Source organism: Typopeltis vanoorti, chromosome 18 (assembly GCF_054136105.1).
Source record: "Typopeltis vanoorti isolate ZY-2024b chromosome 18, IOZ_Tvanoo_1.0, whole genome shotgun sequence".
Lineage (NCBI taxonomy): Eukaryota > Metazoa > Arthropoda > Arachnida > Uropygi > Thelyphonidae > Typopeltis > Typopeltis vanoorti.
In genome coordinates this window covers 18,577,747-18,598,853 of record NC_143566.1, presented here as the reverse complement: position 1 = coordinate 18,598,853, position 21,107 = coordinate 18,577,747, and the positions used below count along the sequence as shown (strand labels likewise).

Below are 21,107 nucleotides of genomic sequence, written 5' to 3'. Positions count from 1 at the left end.
AATTTAAATAAATATCAAGAATGAGAAGTGAATATCAGATGAAAGGCTGAAGGGAGTAGCAGGTGTAAGACTGAGAACAGCATCAGCCACAGGGATGAGTGAGAGAATATGACTGCAGAGAATGCGATTGCAAATACGGAAGTGATTGAAAAAGCAAAAGTAGGAGTGATTGCCTACATGAAAGAGAACAGGACTGCTGGAACAAGAATAGAAAAACAAAATGATTAAAGATGGAAAATGAGATGATGCATATGCAATGAGATCAGATGGTTGGTGGATACGAACAGAAGAATGTGAAAGAATAAAATGAAAGATAGTGAAGAAAAAGAAAAGGCAAATGATTCAAGAATAGTGCTGTATGGAGATTCTATTATAAAAAGTATGGTGGATGAGAGAGCGCACATCAATCATCCGGAATGATTGATGTGTTAGATATAAGAAGTAAGAGCATGAGAGAGTTAGTAGGAACAAATCATTTGGGTGGGATATAGAGATTGTGAGGGAAGATAATATGACACAGAGAAGGGTGAAAGACAACACTGTGGGAGGAAACGTAGTTGTTTTGTGTTGCCAAGCATGACAATGATGAGTTGGCACAGTGAGCAAAAATCATGAATAGAATTTTTCCTCACACAGCTCTGCTAACAGAGAGGTCTAAGGGGAAAAAAAGGGGAGCAAGTGTTTTCATCAGATAGCCTTGAACCCAGCTTCTGATGATTTGAGTAATTTATTTTAACCTCTCATGTGTAAACTAATATCACTCTATGCATATTTCTTCACATAGATTATTAAAATTACAGTATCAGAAATGCATCATCAAATTCCTGACCTGTACCCTTCAAGGTGTGTACAAGCTATTATGATAGTACTACATTATCAACAATCCTCCTCCAAATCAATCTATTATCTGTCAAGACTCTCACATCATTAGATCTTATATTTCTGTCTTCTAAGACACTTTTTACTGTATCGATCCACCTGTATCTTGGTCTTCCTCTGGGTCTTTTTTCCTGCAAACCTGGAAGAGCACTTGTTTTGTTAATCTTTCCTCTCCCATTCTGTTTAAGTGACCGTATCACCTGAGATTAGCTCAACTAACATATTACTGCATGCTAACAATACCAAGTTCTTTCCTAACATCCTCATTATTACTATGATATTGCCATTGATGCCATCTGTTCACATCCCTTATCTTTCTCAGGACTGTCATATTTGTAGTGTCTAGTCTTTGGTCAAGTGTTTTACTTCTGACCCAGCTTTTCTAACCTAGCTCTCAGATCAAATTGGTTTGAATTATACAGCTAATTTAGTGTTTTGACTAATTTCTCTCTTATTCCATATAAATTTATTCAGTTGACTTCCAACCATACTACCAGCTTTATTGATTCTGTCGTCTATTTCCATATTTAATTTACCATCTTCACTAAAAATTGTGCTAAGTAGCTGAAATGTTTTACTTGTTCTATAGGTTCTCCATTCACAATGCAGTTGATATTTTCAACGTTTCTGCCTATTTTCGTTGTCTTTGTCTTGTTATTGCTGATTTTCATACCAAATTTATTACAAGAGTTATTCAATTTAGTCAGGGAATCTTGCAGACGTGTACGATTTATTTAAAAGTATAATATCATCTGCATAAAGTAAACAGCTGAAATTAACATCTTTAATTTTGATATCAGGTTTAATACTGCTTTCTTTCATAATGTGATCGATATGGATAATGAATAACAGAGGGGATAATGTACATCCTTGTCTGACACCAGATTTAACATGAAACCATCTTCCTGTACTTCCTTCAATTCTAACTGCTGACTTACAACTCAAATAAACACTAAGTATCGCTTGATATAATGCCCCATTGACACCATACAACTGTAGCGTTTTGAATAGCTTTTCTCTTGGCACCAGCTCCCACTGATGAGACTTCAATAAAGGTCAAAACCGGTCTGGGTAGTGGCCCTTCCCTTAATGCATAGCATTATACATGTCTGCAAGATGTGCTTTGCATTATTGGAGATACTAAGGCAAGTGATGAGAACTTATACCACTATAAATTCTCATCACTCGCATCTTTCAACTATAAGTTCTCATCACTAAGTTTGCACTTCAGGTACAAACTTTGTTTGCTTACACTTAGATAAAGGATTAAACCAAATATATAATTGGTAGCAAGGCCAAGTGAAAAAACTTCCATCAATCACAATTACTAACTAAGCATTTTATATTAATAGTCCATGTTTTCCGTCAGGTGGCGTGACAGTGATTATTCTACTGAAGTGTACATGTCAGAAATACTAATTTCAAGAAAAGGGAAATAATAAAATACCAAAAGTAAACAATAAACGAAATCATTAAAATTTCTCATTTTTAATTATCTCATCTTTTATTTGAATGAATCATCTCAAAATCTGATTTTTTAATAACACTTCCTTGAAACTGGCTAAATGTGAAGATAGGGAAAATCTCAATGACTTAAAATGGCATCTGGACCTAATTGAGAGTACATGCAACAGTATTCGAGTCTTGAATCGATAAGAGATGAAGAATGGTCAATGCAAATGCTTTTGATCATCTAATGCATACCAACTACCAAATTACATGTTGTCACAGTGATAGAAATAAACTAGAGATGTATATATCTCCCAAAGTAGAGAGGTTTAGCTGGTCAACATTAACTCGATAAAAATGAATAAGAGACTAAACATTTCTGATTTCACTGGACTACTAATGGGCAAGTGATGTACAACATAAATACTCTGACAGTTAATTCAACCTCACCTTTCAATGGTATGATCTTCCACAGATAGGACAGTGATGCACCAGGCAAATGTTGTCACCTCAAAAATGTACCTTCCCTAGATGGAAGAAAGCCAACAAAACTTTCAGATGATTTTCATGCCTTGATAAACCAAACCCTGCTTATTAGGAAGACCGAAGACTGTTTCATGTTTAATCTCCAGAGCTGCCTTAGTTTCCATGTATTGTGCCATTTTTTCTAACATGCTAGTGCCAGTGACACCCTTTGTGAACATGTTTAGCATATTGTAAAAATAATCATAATTAAAATTCTGAATATTTTTACATACTGTTTATGTTAAAATGTTTATTAGTTTTGTTTTCATAACATGCAGTGTCGGCACTTGCGATGTGCCCATTACGGAATTGTATTGTCCAAAGTGATATGCAAAGAAGTTAAAAATTGATGTACTTACCAAATTTGATATTTGTATTACTTAAAAGAATATGATTGTGGTTTGAAATATTAAGTTTTGTGTTTTATGAGGACATTCTCTTGTCGCTAATGGAGACAACGTGTCAGCCATTATACAATACTTAGTTTCTCGCTTGCTACAAGTGCGCATGCTCGCCGAGAAGTTTGATGAGTGATTGACAGCTGACAAGAAAGCGTTCGGAAGGAATTTAGAACACAGGCCGGCAGATATTTAGGTTTGGGGGAACTTAAGTTTTTTTTTATGTGACAGTCGGAGGAAAATTAATAGTATATTCCAAAAAAGGAATCATGGAACTATTAAGTTTTAATATGGAATAAGTATGTGGATAATAAAAGAAAATATTGCTATATGCATTTTAAAAGGAATATTGGAGGAAACACTAATTGAAAGATTTATAGTAGATTCCGAAAAGGGAATCGTAGAGCTGTAAGTTTTTTTAATTGGAAGAGTAAAACTGTCAATAAGCATTTAGTGAATAAAAGAAGAATTTGCTATTTACGTTCTAAAGGAATGTTCGAGAAAACTCTGATTAGGAAGTTTCATCTGTATTAAGGACGCCAGATCTGACTATTATTTCTACTGAAGAAAAGAGAAGACAGAATGTTACATAAGTGATGAGAAAGGATCGTGTAAAAATGAAGAATAGAATCATTCTATTGAAAAGGGCCTTGACAGAGAAAGAAACTGGCTATGAACATTTTGTGATTGTGCAAACAAAATGTTTAGTCTAGTCTTAAGTGTAAGTTTATTTTTAAAAAGGCCTTGGATCCAATTAATTTGTAGTTAGTTATGTAAAGTTATTTGAAGTGTATATATATTGTTTTTGATTTATTAAATGTGTTTATTTTGTATTTTGGTCTTGAGTCAGTGATTATTTGGATTCTGAAAGAAAGAGTTAAGATCATTGCACCAATTGGAGTGAACCCTTGTGCATATAATAAAATATAGGTGCACTCGGAATTAAAAAAATAATTGTTAGAAACAGAGATCATTCTCTATGGTAGGATTAATTTTAAGATATAATATCTATGAATATCCTTATCTATATAAAAATCCACCAATTATTAACAATATGGTAACACATCAGGAGGCTTCTCAACCAGATAGCAAATAACATTCTGTGACACTCTTTCTCTTGAACTACTTTACTTGAACTCTCTGAAGAGAGTCCAAGTAAAGTAATGCGGGTGGGGAAGAACTGTTAAGGCCATACATGGATAAAAGATTGGGTACTCCATGTTTTGGAGGAGACAGTGATGTGTGTCTGTTACTTCCACATATGTTTCTGCTCTGTAATTAACTTTCTGGCATTGTCAACCATGATAGGCAAAGTGAAAAGTAAAATAATGCTATGGATCGAAAATATCTCCACAAAAAATATCAAAAATCATAACTAATATAAAAAAAAATTATAATAAATATAAAAAATATATATCTAATAATAATAATAGAACCATAAAACCAAGAAAAATCATCAAACAAAAAACAGCAACAAGAAAAAAAGCAACATTTATAGCCATTAAAAACTCAAATATAAATGATATACACCACCACTGCAAACAGCCTCATCCACCTCAAAGCATGCAAACTATGCATTACATGATTCTTATATGTGCATTCATCACATCTAACAGTCTATATCAGAGAATAACAAATATTGAATGATCACTCGTGATTACTCTGGCTCAAAATTTGTTTGTGACGCTCTGTGGCTTTCATATGCTGTCATTGAATGCACTCCCAATTTCAGTATTCATGCTTTACCTCTGATTATTTATCTCAAATAGTTCATGTTTTACAGTCTGATTACCAAAAGAATGAAATATGTCCCTTGGAAATCTCAAGATTCAAAATGGTCTAGCTCCAGCAATCAAGCTGCAAAGGTGTGCAAGTATTTGCTGTTAGAATACTTGATAATAATAATCCTGCCATCATCCTCTCAATATCTGGTTATTTTTCATAAACATTTCTCATTCAGAAGACCTGCATAACTCAGTGGAAATGACACTTGTATCCTCTGAGCTAGCCTGCCTGAATATATACTTAAGTTCAAGTTTAGTTGCGTAGAGGAACTTTTTCTAAGCCTTTCTTCAACTGGTTCTCAAGTTAGTCAATTTCTGCCACAAGCAAGCAGATTTTTTCTCCCAGAAACTCATTTTTTTTTTTTTGTCCCATAAACTCAAGAAAATCGACTGTAAAACCCACACCATTTCAGACAAAAAGATATCCTGTTAGGATTGGGTACCAAGAGATGGCAGCACTTCTTTGCCAGTCTCTCCATCAGTTGCTGCTTCTAATTAGTGATAGGCTCTAATTTGAATCTCTGATTGGCTACCGGTAAAGCTTGAACTGCCCACTCAGTCTCCAAAAGCTAGATTAGGGTTAAAAAAAAAGACCTTAACTACTCCCTATAAGGGAATAAAAGGCAGTAGCTGGTTTATTTATTTTATTTTTCATTCAAAATACGATGTATGTATATGTCAGCTATCCTCATGGTAACTCTGCTCATAATCTAGCCGTTTTTTTTTTTTTTTTTTAAATCTAAGGAGTGTCTTTCACTCACTCACTTTCAATCTTCTGTCCTTTGGCATTACAATGGCAAATATAACAACCTTCACTACTTCTACTTCTTTCTTTCTAGGGTATGATTGTCGTTTTCTGCTCAATCAATCAATCTGAACATCTAGTGCAAATTAATAACTGAAATAATCCTTCTTAAAATAAGGAGGCCTTCATCCTCCCACTCAAACTCAAGCCACTATCCTATCCTTGCTTTTACAATTGCCAAAGCAATTTAACATAAAAATTCAAAATATCACAAGTAAAAACTCTAGCTATGCACACACAGACTATAATGCAGCCTGCAACACAACATAAATGGGACAAATGTAGGAAACTTGCCTCCTACTCAAATGGCAGTAGAGCCCAGCAATCCCTTACCAAGACTAGTCAGCATAATAAAAAAAATGTCCATCCACTTCTCTCATGTCCACATAGTACCATGTAACATTTCCCAAAGATCATGTTTACCTCCACTCATGCACAGATAACTGATGCAAATCACCTCTCAACTATAGCAAGAACAGCTCACTGCATGAGAGATTATCATTTTCCAATCCACAATAAAATTTCCTTAACAGACTGCATACCGATAGGTCTCCTGGTCTAGGGAGTATCCCTTTCATGCCAATTGAGCTAAAAATCTGCACTTATGAATTAAACCCTTCTACATTTTCTGTATAAGATATTATCCTCATCTTGTTTCCATTCTACAGTACATGGATGAATGGAAACAAGACTTTCAAAAAAAGGCAATCAGCCATTAGACATCATTCCAATGCCCTTACCTCTGTCTTCTTCGAAGGAGATTGGTCAATGATTAGTTGACTAATGTGGATTCTATGCTCTCACAGTGCATGAGTTTTGCAAGGCAGCCTTACTCACCATTGAACACAGGCTATGTCAAAGTTTGGAGAAAATGTTCTTGACTTGGCTTACTTAGTATGCCATCATGGTTTCCTTTAATCCTTTGCAAATGGATCAGTAGTTTCTTTGCTAATCATTAATTACATGTCATGGTGTGTGGCTTCCTCTATTCTGACTTTTCCACCAATGAGAATGTACCCAAAGTACTGTATTATGAATTCTCTCCCATCTATATATGAATGACCTTGTCTCACTAACCTTAAATACTATCAGAGTTTTACTGATGACAGCACACTCCATTTTAATTTGACAAAACTTATGAGGTTAAAATATCTCTGAGCTTGAAAATGTTCCATAACCAATGTTTAAAACTCTGGTCTCCTTACTCTTTTCCAGTGGAGTTAGAGCAACCTAGTGAACAGTGCTAAAACAGAGTTCTGTCTTATTTCTCTGGGGGGGGGTCCTTCACTTCCCCTTACCATACTAAAATTTCCAGTCAAGATCAGATTTCTCTTCTAGAAGTACATCTCTTGCCTTTCTTGGCACAAACACATTACAATCACAGTCTCCTCAGGCTACAAAAATCTTGGTGTCCTTTTCTGTTCAAGACACAGTGCTCACATACACATCTAACTCCTGCCACCATATAAATCCTAAATTCACTGAACTTCAGAATACAATTCTCATATTTCAGATGGTGCATCAAAATCTCTAAAATACTTGATGGTATACAGAACAGGGAAAGTTGCATTCAAACTGATGACCTGTGTCTCACAAACTCACGTTTTTCTAAAAATCATTTGTCTTTTTTGATGAGTATTTTCATAGGCACTGCTCCACCAAATTGGTCCCTATTGTTCTCAACTTTCCATTATGCAGGTCAAAACACAAGCAGTGGCTAATTAATAACTAAACAAAACAGTCTGTTTCAAGTTAGCTTCCTATTATCCTCATGCCATTTTCCCCACTGAATACAACTCCAGCTTTTGATATACAAGAGACCAAAACATTTCTTCATTCTCCTTACCTGCTCATCCACACAAAGCATGCAAGTTCTAGGTTTTGCAACCGATAGTGTGAGGAGTTGATATAATCATTGTCATCAAATTTCTAATATGTACCGTCAAAATGGTGAGGATATTATGATACTACTACTACTACATCATTAAGTTTACATTATTACTAGCTTCCAATCAAAAAATGTCCCCCAAGGTAGTCTGTTATCTGTCAGGACTGCATATTGTCAGATGTTATATCTTGATCTTTTAAAATCTTTCTAACTGAATCAATGGCTAGATTTTGGTCCTTCCTCTGGGTCTTTATCCTGCTACTCTGGCAGGTAAACATCCATTTTGCTAATCTTTCTTCTCCCATTCTGTTTAACTACCCATACCATCACAAAATAAGCACTGTTCACATATTCCTGAATGCTGCTAATGCCAGGTTCTTTCCTAACACCTTCATTTTTAGTATGATTCTACAGCTGATGAAATCTGTTCTCATTCTCCTTTTTTTTCTCATAACTCTCATATCTGTGGTCTCCAGTCTTTAATCTGTTTTATTTCTAACCCAGTTACACATATACTGGTTGAATACCATGTTGTATGTTAGTAACTTTAATTTTGACTAAGTTCTTTCTTATTTCATATAAATTTATCCATTTCACCATACCAGTTTTGCTTATTGTGTTGTCTATTTCATATTTAAATTGAATCTTTACTAAAAATTTTTAACTAAGTATGTGACATATTTTACTTATTAAGTTTACATTATTAATAAAGTTTCTCCACACAAGATGCAACTGATATTTACAAAGTTCCTGCATTATTTTATAATCCTTGTCTTGTTATTCCTGATTTTCCTGTCAAAACTGTTATTAGCTATTCAACTTAAAGAATCCTACAGACCCATATTGGATTTATTTAAGAGCATCAGGAGTAAAGAAAAAAGTAAAGAGCTAGTTTATCATATTTGATTTTGATATTAGGTCAAATGCCACTTTTCTTCATGCTGTGGTTCATATAGATGATAATTATAGTGGAGATAATATTTACAATTGTCTTCAAAATGATTTTACATTGAACCATCTTTCATCCTTCAATTCTAAATACTGACTTAAATATGGACTATGCATTTTTGTATAACGTACCGTTTACACCAAATAATTGTAGCATTTTGAACAGTTTTTCTCTTGTAACCTGGTCATATGCCTTTTAAGAAGTACAAAACTTAAATACAGATCCATGTTAAATTCCCATTATTTCTGAACTATTTCTCTTAAAGTGAAAATCTGATCCCGATGACCATTATTTTGACTAAAACCTGCTTGTTCGTCTCCAAGTTCTTCTTCCAAATTGTTTGTAGCCTCTTTATAAATATGTTTGCATAAATCTAACTGGAACACTCAGTAGTAAAATTTCTTTGGAATTTTCATATTGTCTTAATTTCTCTTTTTATAGATGGGCCCCACAAAAGCTCTATCCAATTATCTGGAATTTGACTTTATGATCCTGCCTACCACCACGTGAATGAACAATTAAAGAGAAAGCAAACTTCCTCTATGTTAATCACTGCATGCCATGGTGGACAGCATTCTCTCTTTCTCCTCAAGCTTCACTAAAGAAAGTGCCTTAAAAATGCTGTTCTATCACTACCCTCTTTCTCTTTTACAAAAATGACTACTCAATTGCTGCTCAGGCACCTAAGTTTAAGACTGTTTGCAACTAGTGCCCTAAACAATGATCTCTATACCATCCATCAACTGTCTCCATACCAACTTCAAGGTTACCAAAACTTAGTCCCTGCTATTTTCTCATAAAAAGGGATCAGACATACCCTTCTTTCTTTTAACCCTTTTTATAGCCACTTGGCTATAAAAAAGAGACACCCAAAATTGTCTCCCAATTCTCTCCATCTGTTTCTATCCTAAGCTTGTTGGTATCCAAATGTTTTTCTTATATCATCTAACCATCTTCTTTCAGGTATTCCAACTGATCTCTTACCTTCATATGGTAGTCACTCCAGTAAAACTTTTGTTCATCATTGTCCTTGAGCCTTGTGATGTGTCCTGCCCATTTCCATTTCTTTTGAAGTATGTTTTCTCCAATATCTAAAAATTTGGTTTTAGCTCTTATTTCTTCATTTTTGATTTTATCTCTGAGTCTTATTAGCAGACATCTTTCCATTCTTCTTTCTGTTTTTTGCATTTTATCTATTATTTCCTTTTGGATTAGCCAGGTTTCTGCTCTATATGTCATAACAGGCAATACACATTGGTTGAACAGCCTTGCTCTGTTCTCAGGTTTTATTTAGCTTTTAAAAATCTCTTCAATTTTCCAAAAGCTGCTCATCCCATTCCTATTCTTCTCTTCCCTTCTTCCATGACTCCTTGTTTCTTCATTGTTAACAATTTTCCTAAGTATATATACTCATCTACTATTTCAATTTCTTTATTGTTTATCTTAACATTGTGTCTTTCATAGTATCCTTTTCAGTTTATCTTAGTTTGGTTTTCTCAGAATTAATGTCTAATCCAATTTCTAGTGATTTAGTTGTTAGCTTTTCTATCATTTCTTTTAAATCTTTCATATTGTTTGCAATAATAAGAATATCATCAACAAATACTACCCTTACCCTCAGTAATACACAAATCATCAGAGAGGGGTCATATCTGACATCCTGGATTGATATTGCTTGAGGTAGCAAAAGAGAAGAGTGAGAGAGTTAGGATGGTGAGTCTGTTGCCAAGATATGACAGTGAAGAGTATAGAAGCAGGGCCATAATTGCTAATGACTTTATGCGTGAATTATGTCTGATGAGTGGTGTGGAATTTGTGGATGTGTGGAATGAGTTCGATGGGTGAAAGGATTTATATAAAATGGATGGTTTACATTTGAATGGATTTGGTGTATGGAGACTTGAAAAAGTGTTGTCGAATGTAATGGAAGTGAATGTGCAGAATCAGGGAAACTAGAATTATTAAGGGGGGTGAGGTAGATATGCAGATTTTAGGGAGGCAGTTGAGTGTGTGAATGTGTGTAATATGCCCAGGCGAGTAGGAAAGACCACGAATCAGAATGGGATAGTTAGTATAAGGCATCAAAATAGGGATGGGACTAATTGGCTTCTGCAATTAATGTATACAAATGCCAGAAGTATTAGGAACAAGAAGGAAGAATTTTTGGCCTTGGTTGGCACTTCCAGACCACAGGATATTGGCATTAGTGAAATATTGCTGATAGAAGATGACATAGCTAGTGGGACTGAATGTGAGGGGTATGGTGTGTTCAGGAGTGACAGGGAGAATAAAATGGGGGGAGGAGTGTTATTGATGATAGCTGATAAGCTACAGCCAAGAAGAATAGAAGTGGAACTACAGGATAGAGAAAAGAGCACATTTGAGGCTATTTGGTGCTGCTATAGACCAGGTGATGGAATAGATGGTGGGGATGGTAAGCATAAGCAAATAGAAGAAATGAGTGGAAGGAGGGTAATTATTATGGGAGATTTCAACTATGGTAACATTGATTGGAAGGAGGAGAGGACACATGGGAAGAAGGAAATGGATTTTATGCAGTTATTAATGGATAACTATCTGCAACAGCATGTAATGGAAAATACTAGGGGTCAAAGAGTGCTTGACCTGGTAATTGCATCGGAGAATTTGGCTGTAACGAATATGACCACGTTACCACCAATTGGTGAGAGTGATCACGGGGTCTTGACTTGGGAGGTGGCTAAAGGTGTGGAATTTACAATTAAGACAGGGTACATGTGGAATTATCGGGCTGGTAAGTATGAAAAGCTTAGGAGATTGATTGGTACAGTGCCATGGCATGTACAACTGCAAGGGCTAGAAGTTGACAGTGCATGGGAGGCAGTTAAAGAGTGTTTGCAGGAAATGATGGCTCACTGTATACCTAGAGTCCGAATAGTAAATCAAGTAGGGGTTAAATGGATGAATAACACCATTAAACTTGAGCTGCAAAAAAAGAAACAACTGTGGAGGGAATTTAAGGAGAGAGGTGACCTGCAGGCACACGAACAGTATAAAGCACAGGCCAGAAGGGTAACGAGTGTGGTAAGAAAAGCAAAAGCAGATTATGAAAGGGAATTAGCCATGCAAGCTAAAGAGAATCCCAAACAGTTTTTTCGATCTGCTGCAAGTAAAAGAAAAAATGTATACGGAAGAATGATTTTAAGGAATGCCGATGGTAGGGAGGTAACCAAATCAGTTGATATAGTTGAATTACTGAGCGAGCACTTTGCAAGAATATATCATCCAGGTGGTGACATTGCAGAAATGAATGAACCAATAGATTATACGGGAATTGTGGTGAATGAAGTGGAGGTGAGTAGTCTATTGCAAAACCTCAATGTCAATGCATCTGTAGGATTGGATGGTATACCAGCTCGTGTCATACATGAAGCGGCTAAAGAATTGTCAGTACCCTTGACCATTTTGTTTAATTTGAGTCTCGGGTCTGGGTTAGTCCTGAGGGAGTGGAAAGAGGGGAAAATAGTTCCACTGCATAAAAGAGGTTCCAAGACTGCTGTTGTAAATTACCGAACGATTAACATATCAGGAATCGTTGTCAAGGTCTTGGAGAAATTAGTCAAGAGAAGAATACAGGATTGGATAGATGAAAATGGGATACTGTATGGGGGACAACATGGTTTTGTGAAGGGTAGATCATGCCTCAGTAACTTGCCCATGTTTTATAACACAGTGATGGCTGAACAGGATAAGTGTAATGGGGTTACAGTGATTCTGCTGGAACTTGCTAAGGCCTTTGACAGGATACCACACAGAATTCTAATCAGTAAACTGCAGCATATGGAGATGGATATAGGGTTGGTGAGATGGATAGGATGGTGGTTGACGGAGAGATATCAGAGAGTAGTCTATTCAGGAGTGGGGTCCAAAAGACGGCTTGCGACTAGTGGTGTGCCACAGGGTCCTGTTCTTGGACCACTACTTTTCAATTTGTTCATTAACGATATAGGAAAGGATCCGAGAGGAAGTGTTCACTTGTTTGCTGATGATGCAAAGTTGGGTAAAGCAATTGTGAGTGCAGAGGATGTCAAAATTTTGCAAGATGATTTGGATAGATTGGGGGACTGGGCTAAGGAGAATGGATGTCAATTTAATGTGGCAAAGTGTAAGGTTATGCATTTTGGGGTGAAAAGATTAGCAGCAGTATAACACATTGGTGGAACTGTACTCCAGGAGATTGACAAAGCCAGGGATTTGGGGGTGTTGGTGGATAGGGAGTTGAAGTTTAGGGGGGCACATTGCAAAAGTGGCTAAATCAGCTCATTAAATCACTTTGTTACTGAAGAATACTTTGCCGAGCAGAGACAAGAAAATTATTGTTCCCCTATATCGAGCCTTGATAAGACCCCATCTAGACTACTGTACCCAGATATGGGTGCCAGGGTTTCTTCTTGATGGGGAAGAGGTAAAGAGGATCCAGAGATGAGTAACCAAGATGATAGTAGGTCTGTGGAATGAACCTTATGAGAACAGGTAGAAGATTTGTGGGTTGCAAAAATTGGTTGATAGGCAGAAAAGGGGTGATATAATTGAGACATTCAAATTACTGAAGAGTTTCTATAAGATTAATCCAGAAGATATTTTTGAGAATAGGACTGGTAGTGGGAGGACTAGGGGCCATACATGGAAGCTGGGCAAGAATGTGGTTAGCAGGGATGTTAGAGCTAGGTTTTTTACTTGGAGAGAGGTGAATGAGTGGAACAAGCTGCCAGAGTCTGTTATAGGTGCTATAACCATGAATGAGTTCAAGGGGAGGTAATGATAGATACTGTGTGAATGTTGAATAGTTGTTCTTGACATGATGTTAGGGCCTCCCTCGATGAGTCTGTCGACTCCTTGGAGTTGCCAGAAATAATAATAATATTTACTTGCAGACTCTGCTAGCACACACATACCACATCAATAGCTTCTATCAACTTTCAAGAACTTAAGTTCCTATAAGATAGTAATTATTATTATTATCATATACAGGCACCTCCATTGTCTGAAGATTCACCCAGGAAACCCAATCTATCATATCTCTCCTTGAACCCACTTACAGACAAAGCACTTACAACAGATTCTGGCAACCTTTTCCACTCATTCACAACTCTCCAAGCAAAAAATCTAGTCCTCACACCCTGCTAACTACATCTTTATTCAACTTCCAGGGATGACACCTTGTTCTGGTTCCTATAGCCAAGTGTGAAACATTTCCCCTGCATCAATCCTATAAAACCCTTTAAGCAACTTAAATGTTTCTATCTTATCCCCTTTTTTTCCTCATATGAACCAACTTCTGCAATCCACACACCCTCAATTTTTCCTCATAGAGGAACATTCCACAGGCCATCGCATCTGAATCCTCTCCACTGCTTCCTCATCCCTAAGAAATCTGGGAGACCAGACTTGAGCACAGTAATCCGGCTGTGGGCGTATCAAAGCCTTATAAAGAGGAATAACAACAATGTTAATTCTACATGTTAATGTGTTCTTCAATAGCCAAGTGATTGTATGGGCTACCTTAGAAACCTTATCAAGATGTCTTCTTAACTTTAACTCTCTGTCTACCACCACCCCTAAATCAGTGCCATAAATGTGATACATGGCTTGTAATCTATTTTTCCCAAAATGAATAACTTTTGATTTCTTCATATTAAACTGACACCTATTACCTTTTGACCATATTCACAGCCTATATAAATTGCTTTCATTAACTATTACTCTACCTAATTTTGCATTATCAGCAAACAACTGAATATTTCCTTTCAGGTTATTTCCTATATCATTTATAGGAATGATATAATCCCAGCAATGGCTGGGACCATTACTGTATAATTTAAACAGTAATGGTCCCAGCACTGAACCTTGTGGCACACCACTTCCATATACCATCTTTTTGATATCTGTCCAGCAGCCACCCTCTTATCCACCAGTGTCATGCCCATTCTCTTTTTTTTTTTTTTTTGAGTAGCAGAGTTCCATAAGGTATTCAAATGCCTTTCAAAATCATCCAGCCAAACCATCATGTAGCCATTCCCTTTATCCAACTCAGCTGTTACTCTAAGTAATTTTACTTATAGTAACTTAAAGTAAGTTACTATAAGTTATTTTTAACAATTAACTGTATGTACCCATTTCATATCCATGCTCATTTCAGGAGTACAGATCAGAGCAGCATAGACAAATGCTAGCTAAAGAAAAATTCATATAGTAATAACAAAAAAGGCCTGCTCACTTAAAAAGAAAAATCATTTCAAATAGATGACATATCAATTCAGAAAAAAAAATGCATTAGTAAACAAAAAGACATCATTTCAGGAGTTATCTATATACCTACATAACATCTCGTAAAGTTCCTATAAGGATGAAAATATTTTCTCCTTATAATTATATATGAGGGGTGAAAACTAACAGAAGCTACATTATAATGATTAAAAATAATAAAAATTCAGTATACGTTATCAAGAAATCTTACTTTTCCTTCTTTTGAAAGAACAAGAAGAGAACCCCACTCAGCAACTACATTCTCAACTGCAGGAAATGGAGCAGAATAAGCTGCAATTAAACAATTGACAGAATTTTGTTTTCACATAATGACAATCTTTAATCAAAAGTTTAGAAATTAATGTCAATATTTTAAAAGAATAATTAACGTTTGTACCCAGTAGCATATTCATCATCAACAAATTCCTGATATGGACTTGCAGGGAAGGATGGGGGGGGGGGGGAGTGTTCAGAATATTATGATAGTACTACTACATGAAAAAGTAAATTTATTACCTACTTCCTATTAACAATTTTCTTCCAAAATAGTCTGTTATCTGTGAAAAATCAATATTATTAGATCTTATATTCCATCTTCTAAGATACATCTTACTGTATCAATTCACCAACACTTTGGTCTGCTCTGGATCTTTTTCCTGCCATTCTGGCAAAAAAACAGAAAAAGTATTTTGCCATTTATTAGATCTACTAACACATTCCTAAGTGCTAACAACATCAAGTTCTTTCCTCATTTTTAATATAATACTACCACTGATGCCCTATTCACTTCTTACCAATCTTTCTCAGAACTCTCACATCTGTGGCTTTCAGCCTTTGATCAAGTGCTATTTCTAATCCAAGCTTTCATATCCACAGGTTAAAACTGGTTTAAACACTGTCTTGTATGCAGGTAATATAGTGTTTTGACTAATTTCTCTCGTGTTCCACATAAATTTATTCTGTCAACTTCCTACCATAATAGCTTTGCTAATTCCCTTGTCTGTTTCCATATTTAATTTGCCATCTTCACTAAAAAATTGTGCCTAAATAGCTGAAATGTTTTACTTGTTCCATAAGTTTTCCATTCAGAATGCAGTATTTTTGGTGTTTCTGCCTATTTTATTGTCTCTGTCTTTTTAATACTGATTTTCATACTAAATTTATTACAGCAGTCATTCTATTTTGTTAGAGGTATCCTGCTCTCTTGTAGTGGATTTATTTAGGAGTATAACTTCATCTGGATAAAGTAAAGACCTGGGATTAACATTTCCAATTTTGATATCAGGTTTAACACAACTTTTCTTCCTAATGTCATCCATATAGATGATGAATATCAGAGGAAATAATGTGCACCCTTGCTTCACATCTGATTTAACATCAAACCTTCTTCAATTCTAACTGCTAACTTATAAATCAAATACAGACTATATATAGCTGATATAATGTCATTTCTCATGTCTTAAAGTGGATCTCAGAACCTAACAACTTCTACTTACTATATTAACTGAGTGGCCAAATTAAAACTGGCTTGGGTTCGAACTTCCAAAGCTTAAATTCCATAATTTTTTTTTTTTTTTCAATTTTTCTTGAATATATTTGAATAAATCTTACCAGGAACACTCAGTAGAGAAATTCCTTCATAATTTTCACATTCAGTTTTATTTCACTTTTTATAGATGAATACTATGAGAGCACTCCAATCTTCTGGAATTCAAACCTCTGACCAAGCCTTTTTGAATTATGCAGTGTAGCCAATTTAACGTTTTTATACCTACATGTTTTTTTTATACTTCCATATATACCTCTGTTTATACCCTCCATAGTTTAGTTAAGAATATTAGGTTAACTCATTGTACTTACTGTTTTATAAAGGTGTGTGATTTATTTATTTAGTTGACCGAGTTATTTAGTTTGTAAGTAAATCTTGTATTTTTTTGTTTAGATACGATATTGTTGGTATGATACCAATGTGTGATAGTGGTGGAAAGACATGACTGTTGGGTGATTTGAATTTACATGATTTTATACAGTGCAGTATGTGTGTATGAGATGCATTTGTCATGAAAGTTAATGGGTTTATGGGAAGAGAATGAAACTGGTGAGTGAGTGTGTATTAAGTGTTTCCAGAGTGAATTAGGTGGCAAGAATGAAGCAAATGTTAGTTGAGTAGACGGTATCAACAGTAGAATGAAAAATATTAATGTTAGAATTAACGTCGTGACAGTGAAAATACAGGAGAAAGAAATGGACTTAAATAAGGAAATAGTGTGCTTGAATATTATCCTTCAGAGGAAAAAGGGCAAAATCGAAAAGTTGCAGAAGGATAAGAGATTAGAGGGGCTGAGAAGAGAAAGAAGCAGAGAAAAATTAGAAAAATAAGGTAAGGATAAAATTATGTACAGAGACTCTATGAAAGTATAACAAAATCATGTTTCCCTAGCATAACAATTAATAATATTAGTAATCCTCTTCGGATGCAGAAAGGTAAGGCAAAAGAACTAATTATCTTGGTTGGCACTAATGATCTGACAGAAGTATTCTATGAGGGAAAATATGAACAAGTTGTTAGAAAAAACAAAAATGCAAGGCAAGAAGCTAAAGATTGTAAGTGTCCTGCCGCACTATAGAGGTAAATTGAGGAGGAGAGTACCGATAGCAAACAAATCAATATGCAGGTTGTGCAGATAGAATGATGTAGAATTTGGGGACCTATGCTCTAAGTGTTATAGGAAGAAGGATTTGTATAATGCTCATGGACTGCACCAAAATGGTTTTGGTGTTAGGTGTCTAGAGAGAGCTTTTTCACTGAGCATGCTGAAGTGCAAATTCAGGGAAACTTAAGCAATTAGGGTGGATGCGGGTGAACGATGCAGATAAAAGACACATGAGGTGAGTGAGTGTGAGAATGACAAACAAGTGCAGAATCTAATCTCCCAAGCAAAAAATACTGAATAGACTAGTCAATTCAGGAGGTAAAGGTGATTGGGGAGCCTAAAGGGATGCTGTAGTTTCTATATACTAATGCCAGAAGTATCAGATACAAGACGCTCAGGCAAAAAAGGTGACCAGCATGGCAGGGAAGGCAAAATCAGATTATGAGAAGATCTAGCCGAGCAGGCCAAAGGAATTCGCAGAGTTCTTTCATTATGTGGCAAGTAAGAAAAAGAATGACTACGGAAGATTAACCTTAATAAGTGATAATGATGGTCATGAGGTGACAGAAGCAGATAAAATAGTTGAATGACCATTATGAAAGGGTATATCATCCTAGTGAGGTTACTGCTTTTACCTATGTGACAGACACTAATGTGGGAACAGAGGGAGTGGCGATGAATTGAAGGTTTTTAGGATATTGCAGTATCTCAATGTAAATACAGTTGTGGGATTAAATGGAATATCAGCTAGGGTTTAGCGAGAATGTGCAAGGGAAGTAATGCCTTTGACTAGGTTCTTCTCAAAGCCTCAGCTCTGGTGGACTTCAAGAGGAAAAATAATTGCTTTCCATAAGAACCAATCAGTATCTCAGGCATGGTGGTAAAAGTACTAGAAAAATTGGAAAACATAGAGAATTCAAGAATGGGTAGATAAAAATATGACACTATGAGGGTTAATATGGCTTTGTGAAAGATCAGTCATGCCTTAGTAATTTACTAACTTTCTGCATACCAGCTTTGATGATTCTGTTGTCTTTCCATATTTAATTTAGCATCTTCGCAAAAAATCGTGCCTAAGTAGCTGAAATGTTTTACTCGTTCTATAGGTTCTCCATTCACAATGCAGTTGATATTTTCAATGCTTCTGCCTATTTTCATTGTCTTTGTCTTGTTATTGCTGATCTCCATACCATATCAATTACGACAGTTATTCAATTTAGTCAGGGAATCTAGCAGACTTGAAGCGGATATATTTAGAAGTCTAACATCGTAGAGATAAAGCAAAGATCTCCAATTTTGATATCTGGTTTAATACCATTTTCATTCATAGTGTGATCCATATAGATAATGAATAACAGAGGGGGATAATGTACATCCTTGTCTGACACTAGATTTAACATTAAACCATCTTCCTGTACTTCCTTCAATTCTAACTGCTGACTTACAACTCAAATAAAGACTAAGTATCGCTTGATATAATGCCCCACTGACACCATATAACTGTAGTGTTTTGAATAGCTTTTCTCTTGGCACCTTGTCATATGCCTTTTCCAGATCTACAAAACTTAAATACCAATCTTTGTCATATTCCCATGATTTCTCAACTATTTGTTGTAAAGTGAAAATCTGATCCTAACAGCCTCTATTTGGCCTGAATCCAGCTTGTTCTTCACCAAGATTTTTTTCCCACAATCCTTCTCAACCGTTTCTCAAGTATATTTGTGTACAACTTACCAGGAACACTCAGTAGAGAAATACCTCTGCAATTCTCACAATCAGTTTTATTTCCCTTTTAATATATATCGGTACTATGAGAGCTCTACTCCAATCATCTGGAATTCATCCCTCTGAACTGTGCAGCTGTTAGACTTTTATACCTCCATACTTGACCATTTCTGGTTGAATATCACTTATTCCTGCTTTTCCACATTTCAGGCCTTAGATGGTTTTTTTTCTACTTCAAATATTGATATATGTATTCCTGACTCTAGTTGAGTGTTTTTTACCACTGTGCTATCATTGCTAGTTTCATTTAGCAATTTTTCGAAGTAATTACCCCATACTTCAAGGATACCTTTTTCTCCAGTTTTCATGTCATCTTGATCATCTCTAATTCATTTTACAGTATTCTTAATTCCATTTCTGAGATTCTTCAACAACCTCCAGAATATCTTGCCACCTTCTTGATATCTATTTTCCATGTTCTTACAAAAGTCTTCCCATGACTTTTGTTTAGCTAGTTTTACACAGTGTTCAGTTTTCTTACATTTGTCTCTGTATTCTTTAAGAGCACAATCCGACTTATTTGCCAGGAACTTTTGATATGCTTTCTTTTTTTCCTTCACTGCCTCTTTAAATTCCTGTGTCCACCATGGTGTTCTGATTTTTCTATCCTTGAATACAACCTCACTACGTCTCTCCGAATCAATATTTTTTTCAGGGCTTGCTACTGAATCTCCAAGGTTTGGTTCCTGTTCTCAAACTTTCATTTTTTCTTGAATAATGTTTGTGTATTTTTAGTCTACAATTCACATTTGAGAACTGCTCAACTTTTATTCTCTTTAAAACTTTCTTACGTTCTTCTTTTCAATATGAAATTCAATTTTATCCTGCTCAAGACTACATGGTGAACACTTCCAATTCCAAACCCTCCGTACACTCTGGTGTCCTGCACCAAGGAGAAAACATCACTATCAAAAATAACATAGTCAATGAGATTTTTCTTATTCCTTGCCTTTACTCTCCATGTGAATTTATGCACATTTTTATGTTGAAACATTGTGTTAGTAATAACCAGTCCATGTCCTGAGCAGAAATCCAAGAGATATCTGCCATTATTATTAGCTTTGAACTTTTCTTTAAATTTTCCCTAAATATTTTTGTATGTCTGACAATCAATTCCTACTCTGCTATTTAGATCCCCAACAAGGACCAACTTTTCCTTTTTCATTGCCAGTTGCTTTCTCTAAAGCCTCAAAAAATTCCTCCACTTCTACCTTAGTAGAACCTTCTCTAAGACCACAGGAACAAATAAGTCTCATTGTCCAGTTCCCCATTCTGATATTTGCCCATATCAGTCTACTTGAGACTGGCTGTCGTTCAAGATTAGCCTTGTATTTAGAATTGAATACTATGGCTCCTTCTTTTCCTTGATTGTCATTGCCTGAGTATAACATTTTGTATTTATTGCTCAAAAAGATTTCACCAATTTTTGTCTTTTGTTTCAGTCACCCCTATTATGTCGATCTGGTACTTATCCAATTCCTCAACTAGCTCCATTTCTTTGCCATTCAGACTTCTTATGTTGATAGTACCGATCTTTAATTCTGGTGATGTTGAGTTGGGGTGTTTTTTCAGATTTGTTCCTGTAGCTGACTTTTCGCTGTTCGTCCTGCTTCCTTGGCAAAAACAACAGGGATTTGTTTAAACGGGCGACACCCCAGCCGGCATAAAAATTCTGTCATGTTGTACCATGATTTTATATTTTGGTT

At 35.6% G+C, this 21,107-nt stretch overlaps 1 protein-coding gene across 1 annotated transcript in view; it reads right to left on the bottom strand.

Annotated features, from left to right (window-relative positions):
* The window catches only part of Vps11 (vacuolar protein sorting 11), a 457,238-nt gene that overhangs the window by 289,730 nt on the left and 146,401 nt on the right, over nt 1–21,107 (bottom strand). The window contains exon 11 of the mRNA XM_090408066.1: nt 15,174–15,253. Coding sequence (XP_090264192.1) covers nt 15,174–15,253 — 80 coding nt within the window. The remainder of the gene's footprint in view (nt 1–15,173; nt 15,254–21,107) is intronic.